Source organism: Guillardia theta, assembly GCF_000315625.1.
Source record: "Guillardia theta CCMP2712 unplaced genomic scaffold GUITHscaffold_19, whole genome shotgun sequence".
NCBI lineage: Eukaryota > Cryptophyceae > Pyrenomonadales > Geminigeraceae > Guillardia > Guillardia theta.
This window is the reverse complement of record NW_005434655.1, coordinates 109,807-122,019: the sequence shown is the minus strand read 5'-3', so window position 1 is coordinate 122,019 and position 12,213 is coordinate 109,807. Positions and strand designations below refer to the sequence as shown.

General features: G+C 53.5%; 2 protein-coding genes across 2 annotated transcripts; one reads left to right on the top strand and one right to left on the bottom strand.

Annotated features, from left to right (window-relative positions):
- Positions 1-5,031: 5,031 nt before the first annotated feature.
- On the top strand, positions 5,032-9,066 carry GUITHDRAFT_136181 (hypothetical protein; the record flags this gene model as incomplete). Its single annotated transcript, XM_005835909.1, has 4 exons — positions 5,032-6,097; positions 6,149-6,159; positions 6,182-7,185; positions 7,224-9,066. 4 exons carry the CDS (start codon positions 5,032-5,034, stop codon positions 9,064-9,066), a joined length of 3,924 nt encoding a protein of 1,307 aa, XP_005835966.1.
- Positions 9,067-10,948: 1,882 nt separating this feature from the next.
- Positions 10,949-12,172, bottom strand: GUITHDRAFT_105068 (hypothetical protein; the record flags this gene model as incomplete). The annotated part of the gene is made up of 5 exons (XM_005835908.1): positions 10,949-11,059; positions 11,461-11,508; positions 11,561-11,628; positions 11,673-11,732; positions 11,779-12,172. 5 exons carry the CDS (start codon positions 12,170-12,172, stop codon positions 10,949-10,951), a joined length of 681 nt encoding a protein of 226 aa, XP_005835965.1.
- Positions 12,173-12,213: the final 41 nt, after the last annotated feature.

Here is a 12,213-nt window from a genome sequence, read left to right as displayed (position 1 = left end):
GGCTCTTCTTCTCTCGCAAAAACTGCTCCTCCCTCTCCTGCACGCGCTTGTCGTACTGCAGTTTGCAGATCTCCTGCACTTGCACCGTCTTGGTCTGCTCCCGCACTAGCTCGTCTCGCAAGCCCTCCAGCTGACCTTGCAGCAGCTTCATCTTAATCAGGTCCTGGTTCTGCAGCTCGATCGTTCTGTTGGCCTCCACCAGCTGATTTTCCAGCTCGGAGATCTCGAGGACGCGTCTCCTCCTCAGCTCGTTGAAATCTTTCTTGTCGACCACCAGCTTGTCATTCGCCACCTGCAGCTGCAGGTCCACCTGTTTGATGGCGTCGTGGAGCCTCTCGATGCCGTGCGAGGTGCGCTCGTTCTCGAGGAACAGCAGCCGGTTTGCCTCCTTCTCCCTCCTCAGCTGCGCCTGCACCTCCGCAAGCTGCCTCAGGAGCAGCTGCTCCACCTCTGCCCTTGACCTCTGCAGCTCGTCGACCTGACGGATCTTGGAGAACGTCGCCGCGTCGAGCTCCTCCTTGAGCCGACTGATCTCTCCCTCGAAGTAAAAGGTCCTCCTCTCGTTCTCCGACAGGCTCGTCTGGTAGAGTTGGTTGAGGACGCTTGTCTCCTCCTTCTGCCGCTCCAAGCTCAGGTGCAGCTCCCCCGTCTGCTCCTGCAGGGCAGCCACGCGGTCGCTTAAAGACAGCAGCTCCTCTTGCGGTTCCTTGCTGGCTGAGACGATGGTCGATCGGAAGGAGGGGAGGGATGAGACGTCTGCCTCCTTGAGCTTCGCCAGGAACTTCTGCGACAGCCTTGACGGAGTCTCGTCGCTGCCGTCAGGCAGGAAGTTGACGTGAAGCTGAAGCGAGTCCTGGTCAAAGTGATGGACCCGCACGCGATCAGGAGCGATACCGACTGCCCTGCTGATCTCACTCGCAAGCTCCTCCTTGCTCCTCTCCTCATAGTCTTGCCTGCGGGCAAAGCTGACGACCACTGGGGCACACTCCAGCCTTCTGGAGCTCTGGAGCTCCTCCGCCAACTGAGCCCTCTCCTCTTCCTTGCGAGCGAGCTGGGCCTGGAGGGACCGGATCGTCTCCTCATACTCGTTGACAACCACCTCGAGCTTGTTCTCGTAGCGATCCTTCTCCCTCATCATGTTGAAGTACTTCTGATACAGAGCGTCCCACTCCTCCCCCGATCGATACCCCTCCGGAATCCGGGGGATCCCTCGCTTCTTCAGCTCCAGCACCTTGCTGTACGCCTCGTCCCGCAGGGCAGCAGCCTGGGAGAAAGCTGGATCCGATAGCTGTTGTGCTAGCTGGACACACTTGGCCTCCTCATCAGGTGTGTCGACGAAGGTGAGAAACTCTCGGAAGATCGCCAACCAGGCGTCTTCCGCCAGCGACCGCGTCCTCGTAACCTGCACGCGGTACTGCTGCTCCTGATCCCCCCTGGAAGCCTCGCGGAGCAGGTCAAGGAGAACGTCTTGCCCTGCCTGCCCTCGGATGAGGATCTTGACGGAGTCTAGCGTGAGCCCAGTAACGCTCTTGTCATCGATGGCCAGCAGAACGTCTCCTTCACGCACACCAGCTGACATGAGCTGCCCGCCGTAGACCACGTAGTCCACGATGACCTGACCATCTTCTCGTTGCGCAAGCACTGTATGTATGCCAGCTTGCGTTGATGAGGACTGCAATACATTAGCAAGATTCGCAGGGGTAGGAGCAACAGGAGCAACAGGAGCAACAGGAGCAACAGGAGCAACAGGAGCAACAGGAGCAACAGGATCAGGAGCGGCAGGAGCGGCAGGAGCGGCAGGAGCGGCAGGAGCGGCAGGAGCCATTTCGTCCAACTCAGTTTGATCCATAGGCAAGTCCCACAGCACGGTGGCCATTCCTGCGACACATTTGAGCAGGGGAGCTAAATTGTTCAATCAAGCAGTCATGCACAGGTGCTAATTCACTGGCAAGCAGTGTTGCTGATGTCCTTGTCCTGCTTGTCCCGGCTGCTTGTTCTCTTCTTAACCCTCTGCTTCCGAGTTCCTTCTCTCCTCTCCTCTTCTTATTCCCCCTTCAAGCTCCTCTTGTTCTTCTCCCCGCCGGGCCGGCTCCCCTCTCCTATACAAGTCTCTGAAACATCCAATGTAACTAGTAAAGACTTTCTCCCTGTTCACATCATCGTTGTTACCGTCTTTCTCCGTTCGCTACAAAAAAAAAGAATCCTTCACCTTCCTCAGCCCTCGCCTCCCTTCCTCCGGCTTGCCTCCTGGCCGGGCTCCCTCGACCCCGACTCTCAGTATCCGCCTCCCCCCTCTACCTCCAGGCTCCCTCTTCTCCCTTCCTCTGAGTCTTCTCACTGTCCGATACGGTCACTGGTTCTTTCTCCTCTCCTCCCGCTCAAGTTGTCACACAGTCTCGCCCCCCACCCCAGTGCGACTCCCGCACTTCCGGCTCCATCTTGCCCTGCCCTTTCACTGTTAGTCAAACAAATTGTAACGGTCTATAACGACCGTCGGACTGGGATCTATCCGAGCGGAGTCTCCGAGTCTCCGAGCGCCGCGACCGGGCGCCAGGCCCATCCGAGTCCGAGTCGGGCCCCGGGCCAAGTAACTGAGTCACTGAGCCTCGGAGTGTGGTCTCTTCGGAGCTTGAAGCCGACGATGATCACCGGACGACCTCCGACTGTTTAGTCTTTACTCAAAGTTAAGTTAAAAATCAGTACGAGGACCTCACACTGCTGACTTTGAGTAAATCCGTTGCCCTATTGGCCCTAGTACTTATAATTATAGACCCTTTGAACCCGGTCCTAGGCAAAGGGTTTAACGAGTAGGGTCGTGTTGAGCGGATGAAGGACCCCTCCTTGCTGAGACTCCCTAAAACTCGTCCCATTCCACCCCTCCTCACTTAGATCCCTTGGAGGGGACCTTTCTATCTCCATCACGAGAATGCCATCTCGCCGTCTCCTTGCCGCTTCTTGGAAGCTGATCTGACTGCCTGAGCTCAAGGTGTCAGACTCTAGCTCCAAGAAACTCAGTAGTGACGAGCTACTTGACCCATGGCTACACCCCCCAACGACCTTGAGCAGCATCGATCTCGGTACCTTTCGACCTTGCAAGCAAGGCCTCTTCGTTTGTTGTTGTCTGACTCGCTCCTCCATTCAGCCCCCCGTCGCCACCAACTCAATCCTTCTACCTTGTACACACCCGCCATCGTCCATCGGATGGCTCCCGGCCCTTGGCAAGCACAATCTGCCTCGATCTCTCCATCATTCAGAATCTCTTTCATTTACGTCAGGCAGACGCCGCAGAGACTCTGGTGCGTCACGCTGCTGTTTCTATCGGCAGCTCCTGGCATCTGATGCCGTCTTGCAGGGAATCTCTTTGACCGCCATGAAGAACGCCTGCAAGGCCTTGGGAGTGGAGAAATGGCCCTACCACCGCGTCCGTCCTCGAATCGAGAGTGGACAACAACTGCCCTCCACCAGTTTAACCGAGGTTCATGAGGAGGGTATGAGGGTTGATGATGGTAGCAGCTTTCAAGTCCACCCAACTTCAGAACAGCAGTCGGCTCCTGAGCCCACAACTTGTCAACCATCAGCAGCGTACACACTTGCCTCTCCGCCGTCATGTCACACAAGGATCCAAACAAGCCAGGCATTGTTATCGATCAGTTCATCCACGAGCAGCTCTCCCTCTGCATGCTCAGGACACGCGAACCTTCAGACTCAGGTGACCGCAGTGGCTGCTTCGGAGGATCAAGACAACTCCACAGGTGCAAGGACGTCGATCCTGTCACGTCCCGAGCTCGATTCCGAGTGGCTGGAATGGTACATGAGACAGCCGATCTCGAAGGAGACAAGTTTGAATGAGCAGGAGGAAGACGAGACTGTTGTGCAGTGGAGCACAAGCATCAAAGCCAAGCCTATCACTTGACTCTGACCACCGAGTTTGCAAGGCACGGGACAGATGGAACAATGCTGATAGGTCAAGTTAGAGTCCATCCTTTGAGTCAGAGTAGCCCTCACTGGCAGTCTGACAGTTGGACCGAATGGTCCCGTAGCCTAATTGCCATCTGGTATCACAAACGTTCACGGTTACTTAGAGTTTGGCCGAGCTGATGTTAAAGATTACGTGCCTCTGCGACCCGGTGACCCTTGGCAGGGCCAGCTGATGAAGGGGACATCACAATAAACGCAAGGAAACAGGGAGGAGAAACGGATGGAAGGCAAGAAACACACAAAAAGCTTCTGAGAACCTTCCAGCACTGCAGCACATCATCCGATCATGAGCCTTTCTCATGCCCACGGACTCCGATGATAGTCTGCCCGCCGATTCCCCCGGACTCTGAAACTCCTCCTTCAACTATCGATCTTTGGTTCCCGGGCCAGTTTTGAAGCTGAAGTTCCACTGACCGCCGAATGTTCAATTGAGTGAAACCGGCAAGAGAATTGAGACTGGGCCCCTAAAGCAAGTTGCTGTCACGGCGGTCGGATCATAGCGGCTGCACTTTGAGTAAAGAGGCTGCACGTCAGTTGTATGATGCCGCCCGTCAGATCAGCCGCGCGGCCGCCGGCCGGCAGTCACCCCGGGCCGGCGGTTCAGTAAACGGTTTTAGGTTCGTTCAGTTTAGTTCGAACCCTTCAAAGTTTACTCAAAGTTAAGTTAAAAATCAGTACGAGGACAATCAGGAGACGGTAGAATCAGTCACAGTACTATGAGCATGTTTGGTTAACTAAAACTTTACTAGTAGTACTGCTCGCCGCGCGGTCTGTTCGAAGCCAGCAACTGAAAGTTACCACCCACCCTACCATACCCGGTGACCACTGAGTGCAGCCTGGCAGATTCTGTATGCGTTACTACCGTTTCAAACCTTCCCCTTCCAAATTTTGTCGCTGCCACCGAACAATCGCGAATGATGACTATGACATTTCAAAGAACAACTAAAATATTAAATCAAGTGCTGAGAACTGAGGTTGGGGAGTCGAAATTTCTGCAGGGTTCCGAGCACAGAGGAAGCGCCGATGCAGAAAAGGGCAACCTCTGATGACGACATGGAAAACGACGACATGCTGGGCTCTTCTCCAGTCCAGCAGAGCAAGAGGCGAAGAACGGATGACCCGGCAGCACCCGTCTCGCCGGAGGGCAAGTTAGCAGCTTCTGCAGATGAGAGCGAAGACACTGAGAGCGAAGAGGAGCTCGAAGAGGACACCCCATACGGCGAAAGAATCGAGGACCTTAGAAACCTTCTACATGATGTCACCACGCTGGTTCCGCAGAAACGCATGCAGGAGTTTGCACAACTTCGCAACAGATGCCAAGAGGTAGAGCAGGTCATGAGGAAGAAGAAGGTATGCTTGTTCGGAGCGAATGGGAATGGAAAGAGCTACTTGATCAACATGTGGCTTATGTTGACCTCCTGCCTGTCTGCGGAATATCAGCAGGGAAACGAGGAAAGCTCGGGCGCAAAGAAAGAAACGGCTGAGGATGATGACAAGAATGAAAGACGGGTGAAGACTTACAGCAACACGTCGAGCCCCTTAAACGATATAGACCTCGTCATTGAAAAGTACACCCGATGTACTCCGCTTTTCAGGAAGCAGGAAAAGAATCAGGAAACTTTTGGCAATCAGCTGCCGTCGCACTTGCTTCCAAGCAAGAACTTGGGCTCCAGTCTAACACCATGTGCAATCAATCTGGTGTACTCGAGGCGTTACTACATGGAGGTGGAGTATCTCAGCAAGGAAGAGCTTCTGGAAGATGCAGGCCCGTGGATCTCATGTCAGCGAGGAGGAAACTCGTACAAGAAGAAATTTCGAGAGATGCGGTCTCGCTACGATGCTGTAGTGGCAGACGAGTTCAAGACCGTCGATGAAAAGATTCCCGATAACGTCACGAGCACCGACGATATCCGGATCAAGCCCGGGCTTGAGAAGGTTGCTGGAAATCGCTACCGCTTCAAAGGAAATGGAAAGGATCTCCACAACGACCGACAGTTCATCCGAGACAAGCTAGACAAGCTTCTTGAACAAGAAATCTTCAAGACAGGCGTAAAGTCGGAGAAGATTGGTGTGCCGAGTACGATTCTACAGCAGGTAGATCAGATCACAGATTGCCCAGGTGATTGACTAGATGTTGGTTTCGCTCTCTGACGTTGATGACCCACTGCAGGAACCAATGAGGTGAACCCCTTCATGGTGGCAGCTACAAGAGCTGCCGCGGGTGGAGCAGCATGACGTGATCGTGATACTGGAGAAGAGGTCGCTGGACTCGAGCTGTAGTAGCATCGAGTTTCTCAAGAGCACCGACTTCATTAGAAACATGATCAAGCACGGACAAAGTCACCAAATGGTTGTTTTCTTGTGCATTGAAAACAGCAGCGATATGATTGACCATTACTACAACATCATCAAGGGGAATGGGCAAAACATTCAACAGATGCATGATGATATGATTAAGAAAAGCTCCAAGTACATGTACGAGACATTGTTTGAGTGCTGTATGGAGGAAGGAATGGATCATAACGAGGCCATCAGCCGGGCGAAAGAGATCAATGCCTCCATCATCTATTCGGTCATCTATCCGTCCTTGTACACTGCCATTGAGTTTGACAAGGCATGGCGGGAGGAGCATGCTCAAGATCTCCCTCGTATCCTCTCGACCATCGACTGCTACACAATGTTGGGAGTGTTTCGGAGATTGCCTGCTCAGGTTCTTTCGAACGTTGCCCCCGAGTTCTATCGAGACATTGAAACATTCATCGAGCGGATCACGCAGGAAGGAGAGCTGACTCGGGAGCAGATGAAACCGCTGAAAGCCACCGAGTCCATGATTGAGGCAGCTGAGGAGTTTAGGAGCATGTTCAAGATCAACAGGAAAACGGAGACCAGAGTGAAAGCGAAGATGGAGGCTCCCTATGACGCGCTGGATACTTATCTTGATTTGTGTCACGAGAAACTTGAAAAGTGCGTGAAGAAGTTTGTTGAGCTCGATGGGAACGAGACGGTGCAGCAAGCCTTCGTTGAGTGGTTACAAGGCTTGATTCAAGAAACTCAAATCACCAAAGAAAACAAGGCATGGATGTCGAGCAAGTGGGTGGGCAGGGGTGACGAATGCTCCTTCTATGTCGCGGTGTCGCGTTGGTGGGCTGACAAGTTGAAGTATGATGAGCTTGAGGATGTGCTAAGGCAGTTCCTATCGGAGTTAATGTCAAAGGCTGTTGAGATCATGAAGGAGTTCATGCTAGGAGATTTCTTCCCGGAAACAAGAAGTCGACGAACTATGAGCTTCTGCTAAACAAGTACATCAACACGAGGCTTCAAGAGAATCAGTTTGAAACGGCAAAGGATAGCTTCTTCCTTACAGGAAAGTCTGCCCTTCATCTCAGCCAGAGCAACTTCGAGACCAGAATCTTGAGAGAAGCTCAGCTTCAGGCAATCAAGGCTTATCTCAAGCGCCATGAGAAAGACGCTAACCGATTGAAAATTGACGCCTACAAGAGAAAGCTTCAAGAAGGGGCTTCGACGCTGTGCACTGATTTTGTTGACGCCTGCAAGAGCTTGCTCTGGAGGAAAGCAGAGTTCGCGTACAAGATCTTTGCCAACCGGTTGACGACGATCAACAAGAGCCTCAATCCGAAGTTTTCCCTTGTCATCGCTTGTTACGACTTCGCCGACTACGTGCTGGAGGAGTCAGAGAAGACCCGACCCTTCGAGGGCAAAAGCGGTGTTGATGACGTGGCAGCCATCTTGTCTCGGATCAAGAAATGCATCCCTCAGCAGAGCACTGACCTCTACGTCGAGGTGGTGAACAAGGAGGTGGCAGAGTCGATCACGAGGAAGAGGCTGCACAGGGAGCTTGACAGCTTGCAGCGCGAGCACGGGGATCTGCTGCTGGGACCGAGCTTGAAGCCTCACAACATGAGACACATGAAGCGAGACGAGTGGAAAACAAGCGAGGTCAGCCTTCCTCTCAACATCGACCCGAGTCAGGTGGAGTCGCTGCTTCACACGCTTGACAAGATGAGGCTCAAGATCTGGCCGAGCACGGAGGAAGTCAAGCCAGGAGCCAACGAGAGGATGTGCCTGTTTAAGGCCATCGCACTCAACAGGTGGGATGCGGAGCAGAACCTGAAGGAGATGATGGCGCAGCTGAGAATCGCCTTCTGCTTGCAGCTGAAGCGATGCAACGAGACAGCTCAAGACCGAGCGACTTTCGCCGAGCGATACAGCCACGTCATCCCCCCCGGCACAGACTGGAAGAGGGACTGGAAGTCCTACCTCAACAATGCGGAGAGGGAGGATTGGCCGGGAGACTTACTGTGCCTGGCCGTGATCTCGGAGCGGTTGTTTCCTCAGCCTCTCAACGCCGTCGTGTGGGGCTCGGGCATGTCGCAGCCGATGCAGATCAACGAGGAGAAGAATTTCTACTGCTATGCCATCCTTTCAGAGACAGACAACTGGTACGACTTCAGGATAGTGAGATCGAAGAGCAGAATTGTGGAGGAGGAGGAGGCTCTAGCAAGTGAGCGCAGTCTCAGGATGCGAGTCCGGTCAGTGGTCATGTTAGTGACTTACAAGATGCTTGACGAGATTGGGGGAAAGTTCGAAGAGCTTTGCGATAGAGCGATGGGCTGCAAGGTCAAGATCTACGTCCCCAAACCTGTTTTCGACAAGATCACGGGGACGTCGAAGCTCTCGAAAGGCATGAACAAGATTGAGCGTTACATCGCCTGCCAGATCCACAACCCCATGTTCATGCTCGAGTCCAGGGACGATGCTCGTGCGATGCAAGGCCTCGATAACAACAAGATGGACCAGATTGTCGTTTGCGCCAAGTCTCTGCAGAACAAGAAGTCGAACCTTGTTGTGGTCGTGGCTCTAGAGAAGGAGGCTGCCTATATGCAGTGCATGCAGCTGGGGATACCGGTCTTCACTCCTGGGTTTGGGACACCAGTCGAGCAAAGCTTTCCGGCTGCTGGTATGATGGATATACTGGAGAAGTTGGCGACGAGGAGGCACAAGGACCCCGCGTCGTTTTTTGAGGAGGAGTGGAGGAAAAAGCGTGGGATTGTCCAGACAGAACCGTAGAGTGTGTGAAAGGCTTGAAACTCTTATCACTGAATGATCAAATAAAACTTATGATAAGTCAGTGAGGAGTACGTTCTTGGAATGGCATGATCGAAATTTCGCATGAACTTCGGAACTGAGCTCAAACCGAGACTCTACTTTACTGAGCGCCGAGCCTCGGAGCCTGAAAGGTTTGTTGCGGCCGTTTCATGATCGGATCGGCTCGGGTCCGTCAGCCTCGCAGCCGGCGGGTCCCGGGGACTCGGGAGGGCGTCCGGCGGGGGCCCCCAGGCTTTGACGTTGGCTTTCAAACTTGAGTCACTCGCCGCCGCTGAGCACTGCGGCATATGGCATTACGATCAGTGCCCTCGGATCCGATCTTCCTCTGTGGTTGCGGAAGTTCAAAGTCCCCTACGTTCCAATCATCGCCGCGGCACCCCGAGTCTTGCGTGTGACTGATTTGAGTAGAGCTCGGAAGAGCAGGTCCGGAAGTCCGTACGGTAACCCGGGCCGGACTCCGGTCCCGGTCCGAGTCTGACACTGAGTCAATCGTTACAAGCAGTAACCAACGTAACCGACCTTCCAACGGCAAGTGAACCATGAAATGCACTGGTGTACGAGGAAGTTCAGTCAAGATTTGGACTCTTCGTTGAGGGGGTAGGGGTGATATGTAGAAAAAGAGGGGGTAGTAAGTCATACCTTCCCCATACACCGGTGTCAGTTCCAAGATATAGAGGGGGTAGGGGGTGGCACGGAAATAGAACGCTGCTCGTAATGGTAAGCCATTGTGGAGGAACATTGAACGAGGCAGAAGAGGAGGAGGAGGAGGAGGAGGAGGAGAAGGACGACGACGACGAGGAGGAGGAGGAGAAAGATAGAGATGAGAAGAGGATTTAAAGACAGATGAGGAAAGGGAGTATGTGTTGGAATGTGCGATTAAGAGCATGAGAAGGGGATGATAGATTTCTATGGGAAGCTGGTGGGATGGTTGGAAGGTTTGACAGAATATAGAGCCAGAATCCAGATCTTGTATAGAAGTCAAACAGCTATCAAATATTGTTGCTCTCGTGTGTGCCCTGGAGAGATCTGTTCGCGGTCAACCAATGGCCAATAGTATGCAGGATGGGAATATGATTCTTGAAGTGATATTCCATGGTTTCTATTCAAGAGGAAGGTTTCATCCATAAAGGGGTAGAGTCTTTGTATGCCGAGGAGTTACGGGTCGCCTCTGTGAAATGTCTCACGGCAGAAGCTGTAGTGGGTACTGAGCAAGTCCCGTTTATGTTTGTATCAAGGCTTAGGCATATTTGCTTGGAACGAATTCCCACAAGTCGAATGCGATGGTAGAGTTGCAAGATGTGAACTTGACAGTGATGCTCTGTGAACATGACTGACGCTCCTCCTGTGCGGCTGACTGTTGCTTGCAGTTCGCGCTCTTCTCTCAGTTGTTCGAGACCAGCAGGACCACTCAACAGCTCGACTCGTGGGAGCAGGTGAGGTCCTCAGGGCGGTGTGACGTTGCTCATGCTCTCTGTGCTGTGCAGGTCTCCTCGGGCTTCGTGGACTACACTCTCGCTCCTGCCTACCCTGATAGTTACCTCCCTACCCCAGCTTACAAGGGAGTCACGGTGGAATGCTCCGGCTACTGCCAGTAGATAGCGCTGATGCTTGAATAAATTTCGGCAAGAACATGGTTAGGAGGGAGGAGGGAAATGGGAGGAGGGGGGAGAGGGGAAGGAGGAGAGAGGAGAGATGAAGAGCGGGAGATGTAATGGCATTGGATGTACGTATTGAGGGGAAAAGGATAGCGAGAAAATTTCACTGCAAAGGAGATCAAAGCAGAGAAGAGATCGGAGATCCTTGGGTAGCAGCAGTAGAGGAGGGGGAGGAGGAGGAGCTGGAGCTACACGAGTTTGAGAGTCAGCCGCGGGTTTCCGCTCTTATGATGCTCGTCGATCGAGTCGATGGCCACACGAATGACTTGCCCGACGTGAAGGACCATGCCCCGAGGAAACTGAAGGGAGATCAGAAGTTGGACGGGATAGACAACAAGACGAAAACAAGATCACGGCGATGATGATGGTGAAGATTGTAGACATAAGATAAAGATGACGACCACGACCACGACCACGACCACGACCACGACCACGACCACGATGGAGATGATGATGATGATGATGATGATGATGATGATGATGATGATGATGATGATGATGATGATGATGATGATGGAGATGATGATGATGATGATGATGATGATCATGAGATGAAGATGATCACAGAGACGATGATGCAAACGATCACGACGAGAGATAAAGACGAGACCAAGTCAACATCCAGCACAACAAAGATGCAGAGCATGCAGTGAGAGGTTCTCGAAACCTTGGAGGAATGGAGCAGCCCGTCCCTCCCTACCCCGATGTCAACGAAGGCTCCGAACGCCACCACGTTCCTCACTATCCCCTGCGCATGCTAGTTGACGCTGTTGGACCAGGAGGAGGGATACAAATCTTACCTCGACCTCCTCACCAACCTTGACGTCACTGATCTTCCTGCTACCAGCCTTCTTCTCCGACCCCTTGCCTGTTGTAGCCAGTTACAGCTCCCCAACTTGAGCTGGGGATCACCTGAGGCTGTGATGAATGTGGGAGGAGGAATACCCAGCAGCTTGATACGAGGGTCCTGCCCTGCTCCTCCTCGTCAGCCCTGAGGCTACTGAGGAAGTGGACTGACCTGGAAACCGAAGAAACTCCAGGATATCTTTCAGCGTCTGCTCTCCGACCTCGAACTTGCCCGCCAGCTCACTGAGCGACTTGGCGTCGAGTTCAGGAATGTTCACCTCTTCCCCCTCCTCCCTTCCCTCCTTCTCCTTCTCCTCCGCCTTCTTCCCCTTCCTCTTCGTCGCCCCGGCCAGGTCCACCCCGAGGTGCTTGATGACTCCCTTGGCAGCTCGGTAGCTCTCCGGATGCACCGACGTGCTGTCGAGCATCTCGGAGCTCCGGTAGACCCGCAAGAAGCCGGCCGCCTGTTCGAAGGTTTTCTTCCCCACCCCCTTCACTTGCAGGAGGTCAGCCCGGGAGGCAAACGCGCCCTCCTGCTCCCGATGCGCCACGATACTCTCGGCCATCTTCGCTCCTATCCCCGCCACGTACTGCCGGCCCAGTGAGC